The following is a 20,991-nucleotide window of genomic DNA, read 5'->3' as shown; positions in this document are numbered from 1 at the left end:
TGGGCATTCAGAGCCCCTACTCTGGCGGAGCGTCCATCCAATCGGAGCTGAGGGGGGCGTTCACCTCTGGTGCCCAACGGACCCTGACCGGTGTGACTGACAGCTGTCTGCACCAATGCAGAAATGGAACACCTGCTTCCGGCGGAGGTTTCAACCATTCGGAGGTGAGTGGGGCGGTTACCTCAGGCAGGGTGACACCGCCCCCTTACTGGTGTGATTGACGTCAGCCGCACCAATGGAAGAGCGGGACTCCTGGCATCGGTGGAGCATCCAACCAATCGGAATTGAATGGAGGCGTTCACCTCTGGCAGCGGGGTCGCCCAACGGAAACCGCCCCTTGACTGCTGTGATTGACGGCTGGATCCACCAATGGGGGGTAAAAACGGAAGACCTACTTCCGGCGGAGCGTTCAGCCAATCGGAGCTGAGTGGGGGCGTTCACCTCTGAGCGGCGCGACGGCCCAAACGGACACCGCCCCTGACCGCCGTGACTGACAGCCGCCTGCGCCAATGAGGACGCGGAGCCGCCACCTCCGGCCGGGGCTGGGCCAATGAGCGCGGGGCTGGGGGGCGGGACACAGGCCTCGGGCCCAAGCTGTGGGGTTTCAGGTACATTTGTTTTTAGATTGAATTTGCGGGGAGGGGAGGCGGCAGGATGGTGCCGGCGGCTTCAATAAGGGAGGGATTGGGTGGCGGGGGTTTGCGGTGGAAGGGGGACCGAGTGCGGCCGGCGGAGCGGGGCGATGGTGGAAGGCGGGCGGGCAAAGGAAGGAAGGAGGGAGGGGGTGGTGCAATTGGTCTCAATGCTTAGACCCCCCCCCTCACCTCATCACCTTTGCCCTTTGACCCCCCCCCTTACCCAACTTGACCATTTTCTTGACATCTTGGCCCTGCGCTCTCCGGCGACTCCCTGACTGACCAGTGGGCTGGCCAACACCCCCAGAAAGACTGCCACCCCCCCCCCCCGCACACACTTTCCACCCTCGCTGGCGAGGGGGGGGACGTGCCAAGCCATACGACACAGGGGCGGAATGAGGCCATTCAGCCCATCGGGTCTGCTCCGCCATGGCTGACACGATAGCTCGTTGCGTTTCTCGTCCCCGTTCTTCGCCGTAACCCTTGACACCACCCCCCCCCCCCCCCCCCAGCTTACCAATCAAGATCCTACCCATCTCCGTCTCAAAAGACACTCAATGACCTGACCTCCTCCTCATGGCGATGAGTTCCGCCAGTTCACCAGCCTCTGGTTGAAGAAATTCCTCCTCGTCTCCTCGTTCTAAAGGCCCGTCCCTTCACTCTGAGGCCGTGCCCTCCAGTTCTGGTCTCTCCCGCTGGGAGGAACATCCTTTCCACTCTGCCCAGGCCTCTCAGCATTCTGTGAGTTTCCATTAGCTCCCACCCCCCATCCTTCTAAACCCCACAGTGGGTGACAGACTGAGGTTAGCACTGCTGTCTCGCAGCACCAGGGACCCAGGTTCGATCCCTGGCTTTGGGTCACTATCTGTATGTGGAGTCTGCACATTCTCCCCCACCCCTGTGTTCACATGGGTTTCCTCCTGGTGCTCCGGTTTCTTTTGAAAGATGTGCTGGTTAGGGTGGACCGGCCGTGCTAAATTTTCCTTCAGTGTTACCCAAACAGATGCCGGAGTGTGGCGACTGGGGGGATTTCCACAGTAACTTCATTGCAGTGTTAATGTAAGCCGACTTGTGATACTAATAAATAAATTTTACTGGATTTGATGTATTGTCACATGTATTAGGATATATAAGATGTTGATATATAAGACACGGGTGCAGAATTAGACCACTCGGCCCATCGAATTGCTCCACCATTCAATCATGGCTGATATTTTTCTCATCCCCCTATTCTCCTGCCTTTTCCCCATATCCCCCGATCCTCTTATTAATCAGGAACCTATCTATCTCTGTCTTAAAGACACTCAGTGACCCGGCCTCTTCTGCGGCAAAGAGTTCCACAGATTCCCCACTCTCTGGCTGAAGAAATTCCTCCCCATCTCTGTTTTAAAGGATCATCCCTTTACCCTGAGGTTGTGCCCTCTGGTTCTAGTTTTACCTACTAGTGGAAACATCCTCTCCACGTCCACTCTATCCCGGCCTCGCAGTGTCCTGTAAGTTTCAATAAGATCCCCCCTCATCCTTCTGAACTCCAACGAGTACAGACCCAGAGTCCTCAACCCGTTCCTCATCCGACAAGCTCTTCATTCCAGGGATCATTCTTGTGAACCTCCTCTGGACCCCTTTCCAAGGCCCGGCACATCCTCCCTTAGATACGGGGCCCAAAACTGCTCACAATACTCCAAACGGGGTCTGACCAGAGCCTCAGAAATACAAGCTTGTTCTTGTACCCTAGGCCTCGAGAAATGGGCGCTCACATTGCACTTGCCTTCCTAACTGAGCCTGCATTTGTTTGCCGCCTCCAGTCGCCAAGCAACGATGGAGGCGTGGCGAGCATTCGAGGATCTCGTCTTGGACGTTGGGTGGGCGAGCTGGCACGCTTAACCCCCCCCTGGGTTGACGAAGGCATACCCACGGACCACCGCCCCCCCCCTCTGATGAGAGAGGATCCTCCAATGGTGTTGACCCAACGGCGATTTGAGGATCCGATCGCTTCTTCTCCGAGAGCGCGCGTAGATCCCCTGCGTTGGTGCGCCCACGACGCTGTTAGCGAGGCACTTTCCACCGCCCCGCGGGAAGCTTGCCCTCAGAGAATGGACGAGCGAGGCCTGGAGGGAGAGAGCAGCCAGCGGGCGCAGGCCAGAAGCCGAGCTGCGTGGCAAGTGTATCGAATAAAGGCAACCTAACGGCGCAGATTTGCCTCCAAAGCGATACAGCCCGGGGACAAGTGCGTACTTTGTCCTACACAGCCTCTTCTGGGGAGTGCTGGCCGGACCCTACCCTACCCCCAAAACACTGAAATCGGTGACTGCTGCACGGCCGAAGAAGCCTCAACCGCTCTCCCAGGGCTGGCTTGGTTAGTCTGGCTCCCCGAGTGTGCTGGGCCACTGATCAGCCCCGCAGTGGCCTTAGGCAAGACAGACCCTACTCCTTTTCCCTGCTGCAGCTTTCTCAGGGCGACCGGATGCCTGAGGAGGAGCCCTAGCCCCCCTGCGGTGCAGAAGGAGGCCATTGGGCCCATCGAGCCTGCCTCCGATCACAATCCCACCCACCGCTATTCCTGTAACCCCACACGTTTACCTTAACTCATCTCCCTGACACTAAGGGGCAATTTAGCATGGCCAGACCCCCTAACCTGCACATCTTTGAACGCTAAAGGGCAATTAAGAACATAGGAAATAGGAGCAGGAGTAGGCCATCTAGCCCTTCGAGCCTGCCCCACCATTCAATAAGATCATGGCTGATCTGAAGTGGATCAGTTCCACTTTCCCGCTTTCTCCCCTTAATTCCCCTGTCTGTCAGAAACCTATCTACCCGTGACTTAAATATATTTAGCAAGGCAGCCTCCACCATTTCAACGAGCAGAGAATTCCAGAGATTCACCACCCTTTGAGTGAAGAAGTTCCTCCTCAACTCTAATCTAAACTGCCCCCCCACTTATTTTGAGGCTGTGCCCTCTAGTTCTGCTATCCTTTCTAAGCGGGAAGAATCTAACATGGCCAATCCCCCTAACCTACACATCTTTGGACACTAAGGGTCAATTTAGCACGGCCAATCCCCCTAACCTACACATCTTTGGACACTAAGGGACAATTCAGCATGGCCAATCCCCCTAACCTACACATCTTTGGACACTAAGGGGCAATTTAGCATGGCCAATCCGCCTAACCTGTGCATCTTTGGACACTAAGGGGCAATTTAGCGTAGCCAATCCCCCTAACCTACACATCTTTGGACACTAAGGGGCAATTTAGCATGGCCAATCCCCCTAACCTACACATCTTTGGACACTAAGGGGCAATTTAGCGTAGCCAATCCCCCTAACCTACACATCTTTGGACACTAAGGGACAATTCAGCATGGCCAATCCCCCTAACCTACACATCTTTGGACACTAAGGGGCAATTCAGCATGGCCAATCCCCCCTAACCTACACATCTTTGGACACTAAGGGGCAATTCAGCATGGCCAATCCCCCCTAACCTACACATCTTTGGACACTAAGGGGCAATTTAACATGGCCAATCCGCCTAACCTGTGCATCTTTGGACACTAAGGGGCAATTTAGCATGGCCAATCCACCTAACCTGCGCATCTTTGGACACTAAGGGGCAATTTAGCATGGCCAATCCCCCTAACCTGCACATCTTTGGACACTAAGGGACAATTCAGCATGGCCAATCCACCCTAACCTGTGCATCTTTGGACACTAAGGGGCAATTTAGCATGGCCAATCCACCCTAACCTACACATCTTTCAGACTGTGGGAGGAAACCGGAGCACCCGGAGGAAACCCACGCGGACACGGGGAGAATGTGCAGACTCCACGCAGACAGTGACCTGAGCTGGGAATTGAACCTGGGTCCCTGGTGCCGTGAGGCAGCTGTGCTAACCTCGCTGTGCCACTGTCTACACTGGATGTAGGAAGAGGATTGGAATGGGAAAGTTTTAAAGTTTATTTATGACTGTCTGCGTGGAGTCTGCACGTTCTCCCTGTGTCTGCGTGGGTTTCCTCCAAGTGCTCCAGTTTCCTCCCGCAGTCCAAAGACTAAAGTCAAAAAAAGTTTATTTATCAGTGTCACGAGTTGGCTTACATTAACACTGCAATGAAGTTGCTGTGAAAAATCCCCTCGTCACCACGCTCCGGCGCCTGTTCGGGTTACACTGAGGGAGAATTTAGCATGGCCGACGCACCCTAACCAGCACGTCTGGTACTGTTTCTTGCGCACTATACAGAGAAAACATACCGTTCATAGAGAAGGAAACAAGAGTGCAGAATGTAGTGTTACAGTCACAGCGAGGGTTGTAGAGAAAGATCAGCTTAATGCGAGGTAGGTCCATTCAAAAGTCTGACAGCAGCAGGGAAGAAGCTGTTCTTGAGTCGGTCGGTACGGGACCTCAGACTTTTGTATCTTTTTCCCGACGGAAGAAGGTGGAAGAGACAATGTCCGGGGTGTGTGTGTGGGGGGGTCCTTGATTATGCCGGCTGCTTTTCCCCGAGGCAGCGGGAAGTGTAGACGGAGTCAGTGGATGGGAGGCTGGCTTGCGTGATGGATTGGGGCTACATTCACCACCCTTTTGTAGTTCCTTGCGGTCTTGGGCAGAGCAGGAGTCCATACCAAGCTGTGATACAATCAGAAAGAACCAGATACAACCAGAGGAAACCGGAGCAATCGGAGGAACCCCACGCAGACACGGGGAGAACATGCAGTCTTCGCACAGACAAAGACCTACGCAGGAATGGAACCCGGGTCCCTGGCGCAGTGAGGCAGTAGTGCTGACCCACTGTGACACCGTGCTGCCCCCTGCTCGCGTTACAAACCAAATTCCCAGAGAGAAACCTTTCCATTCCTTCGAATCGGAGAATCCCCTAAGCCCATCGAGCCTGCGCCGACACCCTTAACAGGGTAACTTACCCTCTCTACCTAACCTGCACATCTTTGGACACTAAGCAGCAACTTAACACGGCCAATGCACTCTTAACCCAATTCCTGGAAGGATCTGTCCAGAAGTTCAGAGAAAATTTGTCATTTTCATTCTGCACATTGACACCACCGCAGTGGGTTGGATCTCACACAATGACAAGACAGGAATGAGTTCGAGAGTCTGGTGAACTGGTGCGGTGACAATAATCTCTCCCCCAATGTCAACAAAACGAAGGAGACTGTCATCGACTTCAGGAGGCGTAAAGGAGAACATTCCCCTGTCTACATCAACGGGGACCAAGTAGAAAGGGTCAAGAGAGCTTCAAGGTGTCCAGATCACCTGTCCTGGTCCCCCCCACGCCGACACTATAGTTAAGAAAGCCCCACCAACGCTTCTACTTTCTCAGAAGACTAAGGAAATTTGGCATGTCCGTTACGACTCTCACCAACTTTTACAGATACCCCATTTCTGGTTGTATCACAGCTCGGTCTGGGCTCCTGCTCTGCCCAAGACCGCAAGGAACTACAAAAGGGTGGTGAATGTAGCCCCAATCCCATCACGCAAACCAGCCTCCCATCCATTGACTCCGTCTACACTTCCCGCTGCCTCGGGGAAAAGCAGCCGGCATAATCAAGGACCCCCCCCCACACACACACCCCAGACATTCTCTCTTCCACCTTCTCCTGTCGGGAAAAAGATACAAAAGTCTGAGGTCCCGTACCGACCGACTCAAGAACAGCTTCTTCCCTGCTGCCGTCAGACTTTTGAATGGACCTACCTCGCATTAAGTTGATCTTTGTCTACACCCTCGCTGTGACTGTAACACTACATTGCGCACCCGCTCCTTTCCTTCTCTATGAATGGTATGCTTTGTCTGCATAGTGCACAAGAAACAGTACTTTTCATTGTACCCCCCCTATTGAATCTGTCTACACTTCCTGCTGCCTCGGCAAAGCAGCCGGCATAATTAAAGACCCCATTGCACCAAATAAGTTAAACTTGAGCGTTCTTCTTCTGCTACCTTACTTAAAAATATTCAGCAAAGCCACTTCAGTTAAAGTTTATTTATTCATTCGTGTCACAAGTCAGTTTACATTAACACTGCAATGAAGTTACTGTGAAAATCCACCACACTCCTGTTCGGGTTACAGCCGAATTTAGCGCGGCCGATCCACACCCTAACCAGCACTGTCTTTCGGACAGTGGGAGGAAACTGGAGCACCCGGAGGAAACCCACGCAGACACGGGGAGAACGTGCAGACTCCACACACACAGTGACCCGAGGCCGGGAATCGAACCCCCGGGTCCCTGGCGCCGTGAGACAGCAGCGCTAACCTTGCTGTGTCACCGTGCTGCCCGCAAGTGGAAAGGGGGAGAAGGAGGTTGTGACACGAAGCTGAGGTGTCTTTGAGATCGTGTTTGATGATGCCCAACTATTTAACTTGAAATCTGACAGTTGTTACCCAGAAACACGTTTAAATTGTGCGCTTTATCTGTGTCTCTTTTCCACTTCTCTCTGCCTCTCCCTGCCCTGTGTCTCACTCTTTGTCTTTCTGTGTGTCTCTCTATCTCTCTCTTTGTGTGTCTCTCTCTTATGTGTCTCTTTCTTGCTCTGTCTGTGTGTCTCTCTCTGTCTTGTCTGTCTGACTCTGTGTGTCTCTCTTTCTCTGTCTCTCTCACTCTCACTGTGGCTCTCTCACTCTCATTCTCACTGTGTCTCTCTTTGTGTCTCTTTCTTGCTCTCTCTGTGTCTGTCCTCTCTCTTGTCTATCTCTCTCTGTCTCCTTTCTGTCTCTCTCTCTCTCTCTCTCTCTTCCTGCCTCTCTCGCTACCTCTCTTTCTCTGCATCTCTTTCTCTGCCTCTCTCTCTCTGCACGGCACAGTGGTTAGCACTGCTGCTTCACAGCTCCAGGGACCTGGGATCGATTCCCGGCTTGTGTCACTGTCTGTGTGGAGTTGCACATTCTCCCTGTGTCTGCGTGGGTTTCCTCGGGTGCTCGGGTTTCCTCCCAAAGATGTGTGGGTTCGGTTAAATGGCCATGCTAAATTGCCCTTTAGTGTCCTGGGTTGTGTAGGTTAGAGGGATTAGTTGGGTAATATATGGGGATAGGGCCTGGGTGGGATTGTGGTCGGTGCAGACTCGATGGGCCGAATGTTTTGGGCGCCGCACCTGCGCAAGGATATTTTGGCCCTGGAGGGAGTGCAGAGGAGGTTTACCAGGCTGATACCGGAGTTGAGGGGATTGAGCTATGAGGAGAGGCTGAATAAACTGGGCTTGTACTCGTTAGAGTTTAGAAGAATGAGGGGAGATCTCATTGAGACGTATAAGATGATGAATGGGATGGATAGGATAGAGGTGGAGAGACTCTTCCCGCTCAGAAAGGACAGTAGGACTAGGGGGCACAGCCTCAAGATAAAGGGGAGGCGGTTTAGAACGGAGTTGAGGAGGAACTTCTTCACTCAAAGGGTGGTGAATCTCTGGAATTCTCTGCCCGTTGAAGTGGTGGAGGCTGCCTCGCTAAATATTTTTAAGAAGCGGGTTGATGGGTTCTTGATAAGAGAGGGGATTAAGGGTTATGGGGAGAGGGCGGGAATGTGGAACTGAGCCACGACAGATCAGCCATGATCTTATTGAATGGCGGGGCAGGCTCGAAGGGCTAGATGGCCTACTCCTGCTCCTATTTCTTATGTTCTTATGTTCTTATGAATGGCCTCTTTCTGTACTGTAGGGATTCTATGATTCTGTCTGCCTCTCTATCTCCCTCTCTCTCTGTCTGCCTCTCTCTCTCTGCCACTATCTCTCTCTCTCTCTCTCTCCCTCTCCCTCTCTCACTCTCCCACTCTCTGTCTCTCTCTCTCTCTCTCTCACACACACAGTGACCCCGTCTCCTGCTCTTTCTCCTAGGCTCCGTAACCGATGGAGGGGGAGGAGACCCCGTTGCAGATCCCAGGCCGAGGGAGCCTGGCACCGGGGGATCCGGACTCAGTGGACAGTGAACCGAGTACCTTGCTCCACAAGATAAAGGGCACCATCACGTAAGAGGAGGTTTCAGCTGCTCACGGCACGCCAGTTCCCGGCGACTTCAGCACAGTGGCACAGTGGGTTAGCGCCGCTGCCTCACAACACCAGGGACCCGGGTTCGATTCCCGGCTTGTGTCACTGTCTGTGTGGAGTTGCACATTCTCCCCGTGTCTGCGTGGGTTTCCTCCGGGTGCTCCAGTTTCCTCCCACAGTCCGAAAGATGTGCGGATTAGGTGGATTGGCCATGCTAAATTACCCCTTAGTGTCCAAAGATGTGCAGGTTAGGGTGGATTGGCCATGCTAAATTGTCCCTTAGTGTCCAAAGATGTGCAGGTTAGGGTGGATTGGCCGTGCTAAATTGTCTCTTAGTGTCCAAAGATGTGCAGGTTAGGGTGGATTGGCCGTGCTAAATTGTCTCTTAGTGTCCAAAGATGTGCAGGTAAGGGGGGATTGGCCATGCTAAATTGTCCCTTAGTGTCCAAAGATGTGCAGGTTAGGGTGGATTGGCCGTGCTAAATTGTCTCTTAGTGTCCAAAGATGTGCAGGTTAGGGTGGATTGGCCGTGCTAAATTGTCCCTTAGTGTCCAAAGATGTGTAGGTTAGGGTGGATTGGTCATGCTAAATTGCCTGTTAGTGTCCAAAGATGTGCAGGTTAGGGTGGATTGGCCATGCTAAATTGTCCCTTAGTGTCCAAAGATGTGCAGGTTAGGGTGGATTGGTCGTGCTAAATTGTCCCTTAGTGTCAGGGGGACTAACCAGGGTAAATGCATGGAGTTATGGGGATAGGGCCTGGGTGGGATTGTGGTTGGTGTGGACTCGATGGGCCGAATGCCCTCCTTCTGCACTGTAGGATTCTATGATCTGGCTGGGGAAGGGAGTGGGGGCGGGGGTGGTGCTCAGAGATTGGCAGGGACAAGGGGGATACTTCCCTCTCCTCTCTGTCCCTCTGTGGTGCTTTCCCCGAGGACTGAATTGAATACAGGAGTTGGGACGTCTTGTTGAAGTTGTACAAGACATTGGTAAGGCCACACTTGGAATACTGTGTACAGTTCCGGTCACCCTATTATAGAAAGGATATTATTAAACTAGAAAGAGCGCAGAAAAGATTTACTAGGATGCTACCGGGACGTGATGGATTGGGGAGAGGCTGGATAGACTGGGACTTTTCTCTCTGGAGCGTAGAGGGGTGATCTTATAGAGGTCTATAAAATAACGAGGGGCACAGATCAGCTAGATAGTCAATATCTTTACCCAAAGGAGCCTAAAACTAGAGGGCATAGGATTAAGGTGAGAGGGTCCAGAGGGGCAATTTTTTCACCCAGAGGGTGGTGAGTGTCTGGAACAAGCTGCCAGAGGCAGTAGTAGAGGCGGGTACAATTTTGTCTTTTAAAAAGCATTTAGACAGTTACCTGGGTACGACGGGTACAGAGGGATATGGGGCAAACGCGGGCAATTGGGACTAGCTTAGGGGTTTTAAAAGAAGGGGTGTCATGGACAAAAGGGCCTGTTTCCATGCTGTAAACCTCTGTGACTAGGAGATGCAAGGTGGAAGTTCCTCTGACGGTTTGTTGCTAGCAAGCAACAGGGTCTCAAACCGCCGGGCTCCCTTCCCCACTCAACTGCCCTCAATATTGAGGGGAAAGGCACCCGTTGTAGGCTGTGCAGGCTGTCCTTGACACAGGGTGGTGTGCGAGAGACAGAGTGCGCGCGAGAGAGTGCACGGATGAGAGAGAGAGTGTGCGTGACAGAGTTTGTGCGTGCGTGTGCGTGTGTGTATGTGTGGGAGAGAGAGTGTGTGCGGTGCAGGGTAGCTGCTGTCAAGCACGGTCTGCCTCCCTCCTCCGCGTTGCAATTATATTGCTCTGCATTAACCATCTCTCTCTCCCTCTCTCTCTGCTCCCCTTCCTGCAGGAAGGCTGTTCAAGTGAAGGTGGATAATGTTCTGGTAAGTACCCGTTTTTTCCCCTCGCCCACCCACACACACCCCTCATTGAATGGTTTTTGGTTGGAAGGAGGCCATTCGGCCTATAAACCACCCCCCCCCCCGCAACCGAATCGATGCTATCTCTTGGCACAGAGATCCAGGCGATCCCACTCAAATGGGGGAAGCACAGTGGATTAGAACTGCTGCCTCACTGCGCCAGGGACCCGGGTTCGATTCCAGCCTCGGGTCACTGTCTGTGTGGAGTCTGCACATTCTCCCTGTGTCTGCGAGGGTTTCCTCCGGGTGCTCCGGTTTCCTCCCACAGTCCGAAAGACTGTGTGGATTAAGTGGAATGGCCGTTATAAATAAATGTTCCAACTGACACTGCAGCGCTCCCTCGGCACCGACCCTCCCCACAGTGCGGCGCTCCCTCGGTACCGACCCTCCCCACAGTGCGGCGCTCCCTCGGCACCGACCCTCCCCACAGTGCGGCGCTCCCTCGGCACCGACCCTCCCCACAGTGCGGCGCTCCCTCGGCACCGACCCTCCCCACAGTGCGGCGCTCCCTCAGCACCGACCCTCCCACAGTGCGGCGCTCCCTCAGCACCGACCCTCCCCACAGTGCGGCGCTCCCTCAGCACCGACCCTCCCACAGTGCGGCGCTCCCTCGGCACCGACCCTCCCCACAGTGCGGCACTCCCTCAGCACCGACCCTCCCCACACAGTGCGGCACTCCCTCAGCACCGACCCTCCCCACAGTGCGGCGCTCCCTCAGCACCGACCCTCCCCACAGTGCGGCGCTCCCTCAGCACCGACCCTCCCCACAGTGCGGCACTTCCTCAGCACCGACCCTCCCATAGTGCGGCGCTCCCTCAGCACCGACCCTCCCACAGTGCGGCGCTCCCTCAGCACTGAAATGGAAGACTTGATGCTGTTTCTCTCTCTCTCGATTTACTTCCAGCAAGAAGTCAAGGGGTTTTCCGACGCTGAGAAACTCTACCTTTACTTACAGCTGCCATCTGGGCCCAGCCACGGTGACAAAAGGTATTTACCGCGAGGGTGCCCAACATTCTGTCACGTGGCTAGCAATCTCCAACGTGCGCAAAATTCTGGACCCCTCCCATTCCCGAGAAACCTCAGCAAAATCGGGTCATTTCGCCCGCCCCGCTTGCGAGTCGCCAACACTAAGGGAAGCCATTCGGCCCATTGTGTTTGTGCTAGCCCTTTGAAATATCCGAGCCAGTAATCTCAATGCCCCCCCCCCCACCTCTCTCCCGTCTCCCTCCCCTCTCTCTCATTCCTCCACCCCTCCCCTCCCCGCCGTAGCCCTGTAAATATTTCCCCTCCAGTGCACTGGGAGTGAGAGAACGCAGCTCAGCTCTTCGAGCTCCACCATCCTCTAAGATCGTGGCTCACCTGAAACATTCGACGAGTTTCCCCCAACCCAACCCAACCTCTTGCCTTTTGAATGTTCCTGCTGAATCTGCTTCCACCGCCCTTTCACAGCAGGGTGGCACAGGGGGTTAGCGCTGCTGTCTCACGGCGCCATGGACCCCGGTTCGATTCCCGGCTCGGGTCCCTCTCTGTGTGGAGTCTGCACGTTCTCCCCGTGTCTGCGTGGGTTTCCTCTGGGTGCTCCAGTTTCCTCCCACGGTCCGAAAGACGTGCGGGTTAAGTGGATTGGCCATGCTGAAATGTCCCTTAGTGTCCAAAGATGTGTAGGTTAGGGTGGATTGGCCGTGCTAAATTGTCCCTTAGTGTCCAAAGATGTGCAGGGTTAGATGGATTGGCCATGCTAAATTGTCCCTTAGTGTCCAAAGATGTGCAGGTTAGGGTGGATTGGCCATGCTAAATTGTCCCTTAGTGTCCAAAGATGTGCAGGTTAGGGTGGATTGGCCGTGCTAAATTGTCCCTTAGTGTCCAAAGATGTGCAGGTTAGGGTGGATTGGCCATGCTAAATTGTCCCTTAGTGTCCAAAGATGTGCAGGTTAGGGTGGATTGGCCGTGCTAAATTGTCCCTACACATCTTTGGATACTGAGGGGCAATTTAGCATGGCCAGCAACGATAGCCCTGTGTGGAAGACGGTTCGCCCTCTGTGCGGGGGGGGGGGTCCATTGTGGGGGGATGGTGGGGGATTGCGCACTGTATGTCCGCTGTATTACACAGGCGACGTGCAGTGATGGTCGCCTCGGACCCCCTGCGTTCCAGGTTTCTGTCCCAACCCCACCTCCGCCTCGCGGTTCCCGCGGGATTCGATGACTCGGCCGATCCGAGAGCGCGGTTCTGGATTTACGTATCTGTAATGGCCGCTCTCTCTTACCCCCCACCCCCACTTCCTGACCCAGCTTCGGTTTCAGCTCCGGCACCACGGGTAGCGACCAGTTCTCCTCGAGCACGGCCGACCAGATGCACGCCTGCAACTGGATCCGGAATCACCTGGAAGAACATCCGGACACCTGCCTGCCCAAGCAAGATGTGTACGATGCCTACAAGTGAGTAACAGCCCCGGCCGCACTCAAACCGTGCCACCAGTCCCCGTGTGTGTGTGGGGTAGGTACACCCACAGTGCTGTTAGGGAGGGAGTTCCGGGATTGTTATTGGACATCAGTCAGTCCCCGTGTGTGTGTGGGGTAGGTACACCCACAGTGCTGTTAGGGAGGGAGTTCCGGGATTGTTATTGGACATCAGTCAGTCCCCGTGTCTGTGGGGTAGGTGCACCCACAGTGCTGTTAGGGAGGGAGTTCCGGGATTGTTATTGGACATCAGTCAGTCCCCGTGTGTGTGGGGTAGGTACACCCACAGCGCTGTTAGGGAGGGAGTTCCGGGATTGTTATTGGACATCAGTCAGTCCCCGTGTGTGTGGGGTAGGTACACCCACAGTGCTGTTAGGGAGGGAGTTCCGGGATTGTTATTGGACATCAGTCAGTCCCCGTGTGTGTGGGGTAGGTACACCCACAGTGCTGTTAGGGAGGGAGTTCCAGGATTGTTATTGGACATCAGTCAGTCCCCGTGTGTGTGGGGTAGGTACACCCACAGTGCTGTTAGGGAGGGAGTTCTGGTATTGTTGTTGGACATCAGTCAGTCCCCCGTGTGTGTGGGGTAGGTACACCCACAGTGCTGTTAGGGAGGGAGTTCCGGGATTGTTATTGGACATCAGTCAGTCCCCGTGTGTGTGGGGTAGGTACACCCACAGTGCTGTTAGGGAGGGAGTTCCGGGATTGTTATTGGACATCAGTCAGTCCCCGTGTGTGTGGGGTAGGTACACCCACAGTGCTGTTAGGGAGGGAGTTCCGGGATTGTTATTGGACATCAGTCAGTCCCCCGTGTGTGTGTGGGGTAGGTACACCACAGTGCTGTTAGGGAGGGAGTTCCGGATTGTTATTGGACATCAGTCAGTCCCCGTGTGTGTGGGGTAGGTACACCCACAGTGCTGTTAGGGAGGGAGTTCCGGGATTGTTATTGGACATCAGTCAGTCCCCGTGTGTGTGGGGTAGGTACACCCACAGTGCTGTTAGGGTCCGGGATTGTTATTGGACATCAGTCAGTCCCCGTGTGTGGGGTAGGTACACCCACAGTGCTGTTAGGGAGGGAGTTCCGGGATTGTTATTGGACATCAGTCAGTCCCCGTGTGTGTGGGGTAGGTACACCCACAGCGCTGTTAGGGAGGGAGTTCGGGGATTGTTATTGGACATCAGTCAGTCCCCGTGTGTGTGGGGTAGGTACACCCACAGTGCTGTTAGGGAGGGAGTTCTGGGATTTTGACCCAGCCACAGTGAAGGAACGGCCGATATATTTTCCAGTCGGGATGGTGAGGGGCTCGGAGGAGGAACTTGCAGGGGTTGGTGTTCCCCATGTGTCTGCTGCCCCCCCACCACCTTGGCCTTCTAGATGGTAGAGGTGGCGGGTTTGGAAGGTGCTGTGGAAGGAGCCTTGGTGAGTCGCTGCTGGGCATCTTGTAGACGGTACACAGGGCTGTGTCGGTGGTGGCAGGGAGCGAGTGTGTGCTGAGTGTGGGGGGAGCGAGTGTGTGCTGAGTGTGGGGGGAGCGAGTGTGTGCTGAGTGTGGGGGGAGCGAGTGTGTGCTGAGTGTGGGGGGAGCGAGTGTGTGGTGAGTGTGGGGGAGCGAGTGTGTGCTGAGTGTGGGGGGAGCGAGTGTGTGCTGAGTGTGTGGGGGGAGCGAGTGTGTGCTGAGTGTGGGGGGAGCGAGTGTGTGCTGAGTGTGGGGGGAGCGAGTGTGTGCTGAGTGTGGAGGGAGCGAGTGTGTAGTGAGTGTGGAAGGAGTGAGTGTGTAGTGAGTGTGGAAGGAGTGAGTGTGGGGGGAGTCAGTGTGGAGGGAGTGAGTGTGTAGTGACAGGGAGTGAGTGTGGGGGAGTGAGTGGAGGGAGTGAGTGTGTGGTGGGTAGTGGAGGGGGTGAGTGTGTAGTGACAGGGAGTGAGTGTGCAGTGAGTGTGGGGGGAGTGAGTGTGGGGGTAGTGAGTGTGGAGGGAGTGTGGAGGGGGTGAGTATGTAGTGAGTGAGTGTGGAGGGGGTGAGTGTGTAGTGAGTGTGGGGGGAGTGAATGTGTAGTGAGTGTGGGGGGAGTGAGTGTGTAGTGAGTGTGGAGGGAGTGTGTAGTGAGTGTGGAGGGAGTGAGTGTGGAGGGAGTGAGTGTGTAGTGACAGTGAGTGCCACTTTACGGAACCTGAATGGAGGGTGAATCCTGGGCCTCTATCCGTTTCTTTTCCAGGCGATACTGTGACAATCTCTCCTACCGGCTGCTGAGCGCTGCAAACTTTGGGAAGATCATGCGGGACGTATTTCCCAACTTCAAGGCTCGACGACTGGGAGGGCGAGGCCAGTCGAAATATCCTTTACTGACCCCTTTCTGTCCCAGCTCGCAAAGGGGAGCGCGCCCCACTCCACTGGGGTGGTGCCTGGGAAATATCGTCACTGTGTTTCACCAGGCCTCAGCGCTTCGCAATCTCTCCCCCCTCGCCGTCTCCCCCCCCCTCGCCGTCTCCCCCCCCTCGCCGTCTCCCCCCCCCTCGCCGTCTCCCCCCCCGCCGTCTCCCCCCCCCCCCCCCGTCTCCCCCCCCCGCCGTCTCCCCCCCGCCGTCTCCCCCCGCTCCGTCTCCCCCCCCCGCCGTCTCCTCCCCTCGCCGTCTCCCCCCCCCTCGCCATCTCTTCCCCTCGCCGTCTCCTCCCCTCGCCGTCTCCTCCCCTCGCCGTCTCTCCCCTTGACCCCCCCTTGCCCCCTCTCCCTCTCTCTCCCCCCCTTCTTCCCCCACTCCCGTTCCTCTCTCCCCAACTTTCTTCCCCCCTCCCCACCCTCTCCCCCCCACTTCCCTCTCTCCCCTCTCTCTCCCCCCTCTCTCTCTCCCCCCTCTCTCTCTCCCCCACCCCTCCCCCCTCTCCCCTCGCTCTGTTCCCCCCCCCCCCCCCCACCACACACGCGCTCTCTCTGAAACCTCGCTTGCGCACTCCCTCCCCCTCCCACGCGTTCCTTTTCCCCTCGCGTGTCTTCTCTGGTCATGTATGTAACCGTGTTATCGCGTGACCGTGCTGATATCGGCGTGACAGACTTGACTTTTTCCAACGTACTGCTACGGAGGGATCAGACGGAAGACCGTGGTGAACATGCCTTCACTGCCCAGCCTGGACCTCAAACTTCCCGACCCAGTGAGTGGCAAACTCCCTTTCTTCTTGTCTGTGCATCTCCCCCATCATGCCAACCTCCCCCACCGTGCCAGTGTCCCTCATTGGAGGAATCCCTTCCCAATAAGACGCCAGATAAGGGTTTTTCCGACACTCTTAGAATCCCGACAGCGCTGAGAAAGGCCTTTCGGCCCATCAAGGCTGCGTCAACCACAATCCCATTCAGGCCCTATGCCCATAACCCCATATATCTACTCTAGCTAGTCCCCCTGACCCTGAGGGGACAATTTAGCATGGCCAATCCACCTAACCTACACATCTTTGGACACTAAGGGACAATTTAGCATGGCCAATCCACCCTAACCTGCACATCTTTGGACACTAAGGGGCAATTTAGCACGGCCAATCCACCCTAACCTACACATCTTTGGACACTAAGGGACAATTTAGCATGGCCAATCCACCCTAACCTACACATCTTTGGACACTAAGGGACAATTTAGCACGGCCAAGCCACCCTAACCTGCACATCTTTGGACACTAAGGGGCAATTTAGCATGGCCAATCCACCCTAACCTACACATCTTTGGACACTAAGGGACAATTTAGCACGGCCAATCCACCCTAACCTACACATCTTTGGACACTAAGGGACAATTTAGCATGGCCAATCCCCCTAACCTACACATCTTTAGACACTAAGGGACAATTTAGCATGGCCAATCCGCCTAACCTACACATCTTTGGACACTAAGGGACAATTTAGCATGGCCAATCCCCCTAACCTACACATCTTTAGACACTAAGGGACAATTTAGCACGGCCAATCCACCCTAACCTACACATCTTTGGAAACTAAGGGGCAATTTAGCATGGCCAATCATGACCTCAGACTTCTTCCCCAATGGAAGAAGGTAGAAGAGAGAATGTCCGGGGTGTGTGGGGGGGGGTCCTTGATTATGCCGGCTGCTTTTCCCCGAGGCAGCGGGAAGTGTAGACGGAGTCAATGGATGGGAGGCTGGTTTGTGTGATGGGATTGGGGCTACATTCACCGGCCTTTTGTAGTTCCTTGCGGTCTTGGGCAGAGCAGGAGCCCAGACCGAGCTGTGATACAACCAGAAAGGATGCTTTCTATGGGGCATCTGTAAAAGTTGGTGAGAGTCGTAACGGACATGCCAAATTTCCTGAGTCACCACCTTCTATCTCTCTATCTCTCCCCACCTCTCCCTATCTCTCTCTCCCTCTCTCTCAGCTGGAAGCTAAGGAAGCGGACAAGACTCAGCAGGACGAGGAATTGATGTCGGCTGCCATTAGCCTGATCTGCGAGTGGGCACAGCGGGTGCTAATGCGACAGTTTGACACGGTGGTGGACCTCGCCCGCTTCCTAGTCAAGGAGCACCTCATCAGCCCCAGGACCAAGAACGCTGCCCTGGTGATGGAGGAACTGATGACGGGTGAGTGACAGAGGGGGCCGTGTACCCCTGCCTCGTACAATCACCCCCACCCTCAATCCCCCCATCACTAATCCCCCCCAGTGTCAACATCCTAGGGGTCACCATTGACCATCACTGAATCCCCCCCCCAACTATCAACATCCTGGGGGTTACCATTGACCATCACTGAATCCCCCCCCAACTATCAACATCCTGGGGTTACCATTGACCATCACTGAATCCCCCCCCCCACTATCAACATCCTGGGGGTTACCATTGACCATCACTGAATCCCCCCCCAACTATCAACATCCTGGGGGTTACCATTGACCATCACTGAATCCCCCCCCCTACAACTATCAACATCCTGGGGGTTACCATTGACCATCACTGAATCCCCCCCCCCCCCCCACTATCAACATCCTGGGGGGTTACCATTGACCATCACTGAATCCGCCCCCCCACTATCAACATCCTGGGGGTTACCATTGACCATCACTGAATCCCGCCCCCCCAACTATCAACATCCTGGGGGGTTACCATTGACCATCACTGAATCCGCCCCCCCCACTATCAACATCCTGGGGGTTATCATTGACCATCACTGAATCCGCCCCCCCCCACTATCAACATCCTGGGGGGTTACCATTGACCATCACTGAATCCCCCCCCCCACTATCAACATCCTGGGGATTACCATTGACCATCACTGAATCCCCCCCCACTATCAACATCCTGGGGGTTACCATTGACCATCACTGAATCCGCCCCCCCACTATCAACATCCTGGGGGGTTACCATTGACCATCACTGAATCCGCCCCCCCCACTATCAACATCCTGGGGGGTTACCATTGACCATCACTGAATCCCCCCCCACTATCAACATCCTGGGGGTTACCATTGACCATCACTGAATCCGCCCCCCCCCACTATCAACATCCTGGGGGTTACCATTGACCATCACTGAATCCGCCCCCCCCACTATCAACATCCTGGGGGGTTACCATTGACCATCACTGAATCCGCCCCCCCACTATCAACATCCTGGGGGTTACCATTGACCATCACTGAATCCGCCCCCCCACTATCAACATCCTGGGGGTTACCATTGACCATAGACTGGACTGGACTCTGTCACATGTGGAGTTTCAGAGGGTTGAGAGGTGACCTTATTGAGACAGATCAGATGTAAGATGGTGTTTTTACAGGGGGGGGCTGCAGAGAACTTGATTCTCCTTGTGGGAGAGCCTATAACTCTGGTCCTAGGCTCTAGGACCAGTGTTACACTATAATCCCAGTATAAGGGGGGGGTCATCCATTGAAGACGGAGATGGGGAGAGGTTTCTTCTCTCAGAGGGGAGTGAACATGTGGAATTCTTTCTCTCTGTAGAGTCTGGGTCATTAAGTGTATTCCAAGCTGAGATAGATTTTTCTTCAGTAACGGGATCGAGGCTGGAAATTGGGAAGCTGGGAATTGAATGGGGGAGCAGGTACGATAGGCCGAATGGCCTACTGCTCCTACTTCTTGCGCAGCAGAGACATCAGTGTGGGAGCAGAGGGGCCTGTCTTGCTGGGGTTAAATCCCAGAGACGGACGCGCGAACGCAGATGGGGGAAATTTGAAGTGGTTTTTTTTTGTTGTGTGTGCAGTGAAGGGAGGGTTGGCTCTGCGAACTTGCCCAATCCTCACCCCCCTGCGTGTCTTGCAGAGAACATGCTGCAGTCGCAGAAGGACCCGAAGACGAGACAGACGCCCAAAATCGCGGGGCAAGAGAGCGAGGAGAAAACGCCAGAACCACAGGTGGGCACCCTGCTCTATCTCTCTCACTCCCGTATGGACGGCACAGTGGGGCTAGCACTGCTGTCTCACAGCGCCAGGGACCCAGGTTCGCTTCCCAGACTCGGGTCACTGTCTGTGTGGAGTCTGCACATTCTCCCCGTGTCTGCGTGGGTTTCCCCCGGGTGCTCCGGTTTCCTCCCACAGTCTGAGAGACGTGCTGGTTAGGGTGGATTGGCTGTGCTAAATTCTCCCTCAGTGTAACCCGAACAGGAGTGTGGGGGATTTTCACAGTAACTTCATTGCAGTGTTAATGTAAGCCTATTTGAACGCTCACTCCTGGCAGCTGGAGGCATCCCCTGAGATAACAGTTTAGCTGCCCTGTGTGTTGAAAGAACCACGGGGGCTAGGCGTGTGCTGAGGGAGCGCCGCACTGTGGGGAGGGTCGGTGCTGAGGGAGCGCCGCACTGTGGGGAGGGTCGGTGCTGAGGGAGCGCCGCACTGTGGGGAGGGTCGGTGCTGAGGGAGCGCCGCACTGTGGGGAGGGTCGGTGCCGAAGGAGCGCCGCACTGTGGGGAGGGTCGGTGCTGAGGGAGCGCCGCACTGTGGGAGGCTCAGTGCTGAGGGAGCGCCGCACTGTGGGGAGGGTCGGTGCCGAAGGAGCGCCGCACTGTGGGGAGGGTCGGTGCTGAGGGAGCGCCGCACTGTGGGAGGTGAAAGGACATCAACTTCCCCTTATCTTCCAGCTGAAGCAGACGGAATCCCCTAAAGGGACGGCAGCAGCCCCCACAGCTGGGAAGGAGGATCGGCCGGTAGCCCCCCGGGCAAAGCGGACCACCCCAGCCGACGTGGATAGCGTCATCAACCGTTACCCCCCCATCTGGCCCAAGGCCCAGGTCAAGAAGGTGCTGGCCATCTCCCCGTCGCCCTGCATCGGTCCGGCTGCCGTGCCCGTCCGGATGGCCACCACGGTGCCCCTCGCTCTGCCGCCGGGCTCCAACAGCGGGGGGGTGGTCTCCACGGCCCCTCTGCCCCTCCTCAAGAAAGTCACCGTCATCCTCCCCGGGGCGGTGCAGCTCCCGGGACCGGAGGCAGGGGGCGCCGCCCTGCCCCAGGGCCAGGAGCCGGCCGCCGGGCGCAAGTCCGAGGGGGCGTCCAGCGGCCCGCCCCCCAAGGGGGCCGCCTCCGCCCCCCACAAGCGGTCCGCCGGCTCGCCGGGGGATAAGCAGGCTCCCAAGAGGAAGCGGGGCCGCCCGCGCAAAGTCCTGGCGCCGCAGCGCCCGCCGGAGCACGAGGGCGGCTCCGCGGCCCGGGTCGCCGACGCCAAGGGGGTGCCCAAGGCCGCCCGCCCGCCGCCCCGGGCGCCGAGCCCCCACCCCGTCCCGGAAGCCGCGCCCAGCCCCCGCCCCTGCCCCTCGCCGCCCCCCGCCCCCCCCTCCCGCACGAGCGCCCCCCCCTCGGAGCCGGGGGCCCGCAAGACGTCGGTGATCCGGCCGGTCTGGTGGACGGGCACGACCGAGGGCCGGAGGGCCCGATCGCCCACGCGCACGACGGCCCCCGACACCCAGTGACCACCGCCCATCCACCCTCGTCGCCCGGATTCCCGGTCAGGACACGGAGAGTTGGTGGGGGGGTGG

The 20,991-nt window shown here is 56.1% G+C and overlaps 1 protein-coding gene across 1 annotated transcript; it reads left to right on the top strand.

Annotated features, from left to right (window-relative positions):
- The first annotated feature begins 550 nt into the window (after window positions 1–550).
- Window positions 551–20,925, top strand: rfx5 (regulatory factor X, 5). Its single transcript, XM_080183392.1, has 10 exons — window positions 551–608; window positions 8,467–8,597; window positions 10,495–10,528; window positions 11,469–11,551; window positions 12,854–13,000; window positions 15,236–15,352; window positions 16,086–16,167; window positions 17,396–17,597; window positions 19,287–19,378; window positions 20,101–20,925. Exons 2-10 carry the CDS (start codon window positions 8,479–8,481, stop codon window positions 20,923–20,925), a joined length of 1,701 nt encoding a protein of 566 aa, XP_080039518.1. The 5' UTR covers window positions 551–608; window positions 8,467–8,478.
- The last annotated feature ends 66 nt before the right edge of the window (window positions 20,926–20,991 follow it).

The sequence above is a fragment of the Carcharhinus amblyrhynchos genome, unplaced genomic scaffold, assembly GCF_965287045.1.
Source record: "Carcharhinus amblyrhynchos unplaced genomic scaffold, sCarAmb.v2.hapA chromosome_275, whole genome shotgun sequence".
Lineage (NCBI taxonomy): Eukaryota > Metazoa > Chordata > Chondrichthyes > Carcharhiniformes > Carcharhinidae > Carcharhinus > Carcharhinus amblyrhynchos.
Note: the sequence above shows the minus strand (reverse complement) of the source record. Positions and strands in the feature narration are given on the sequence as shown.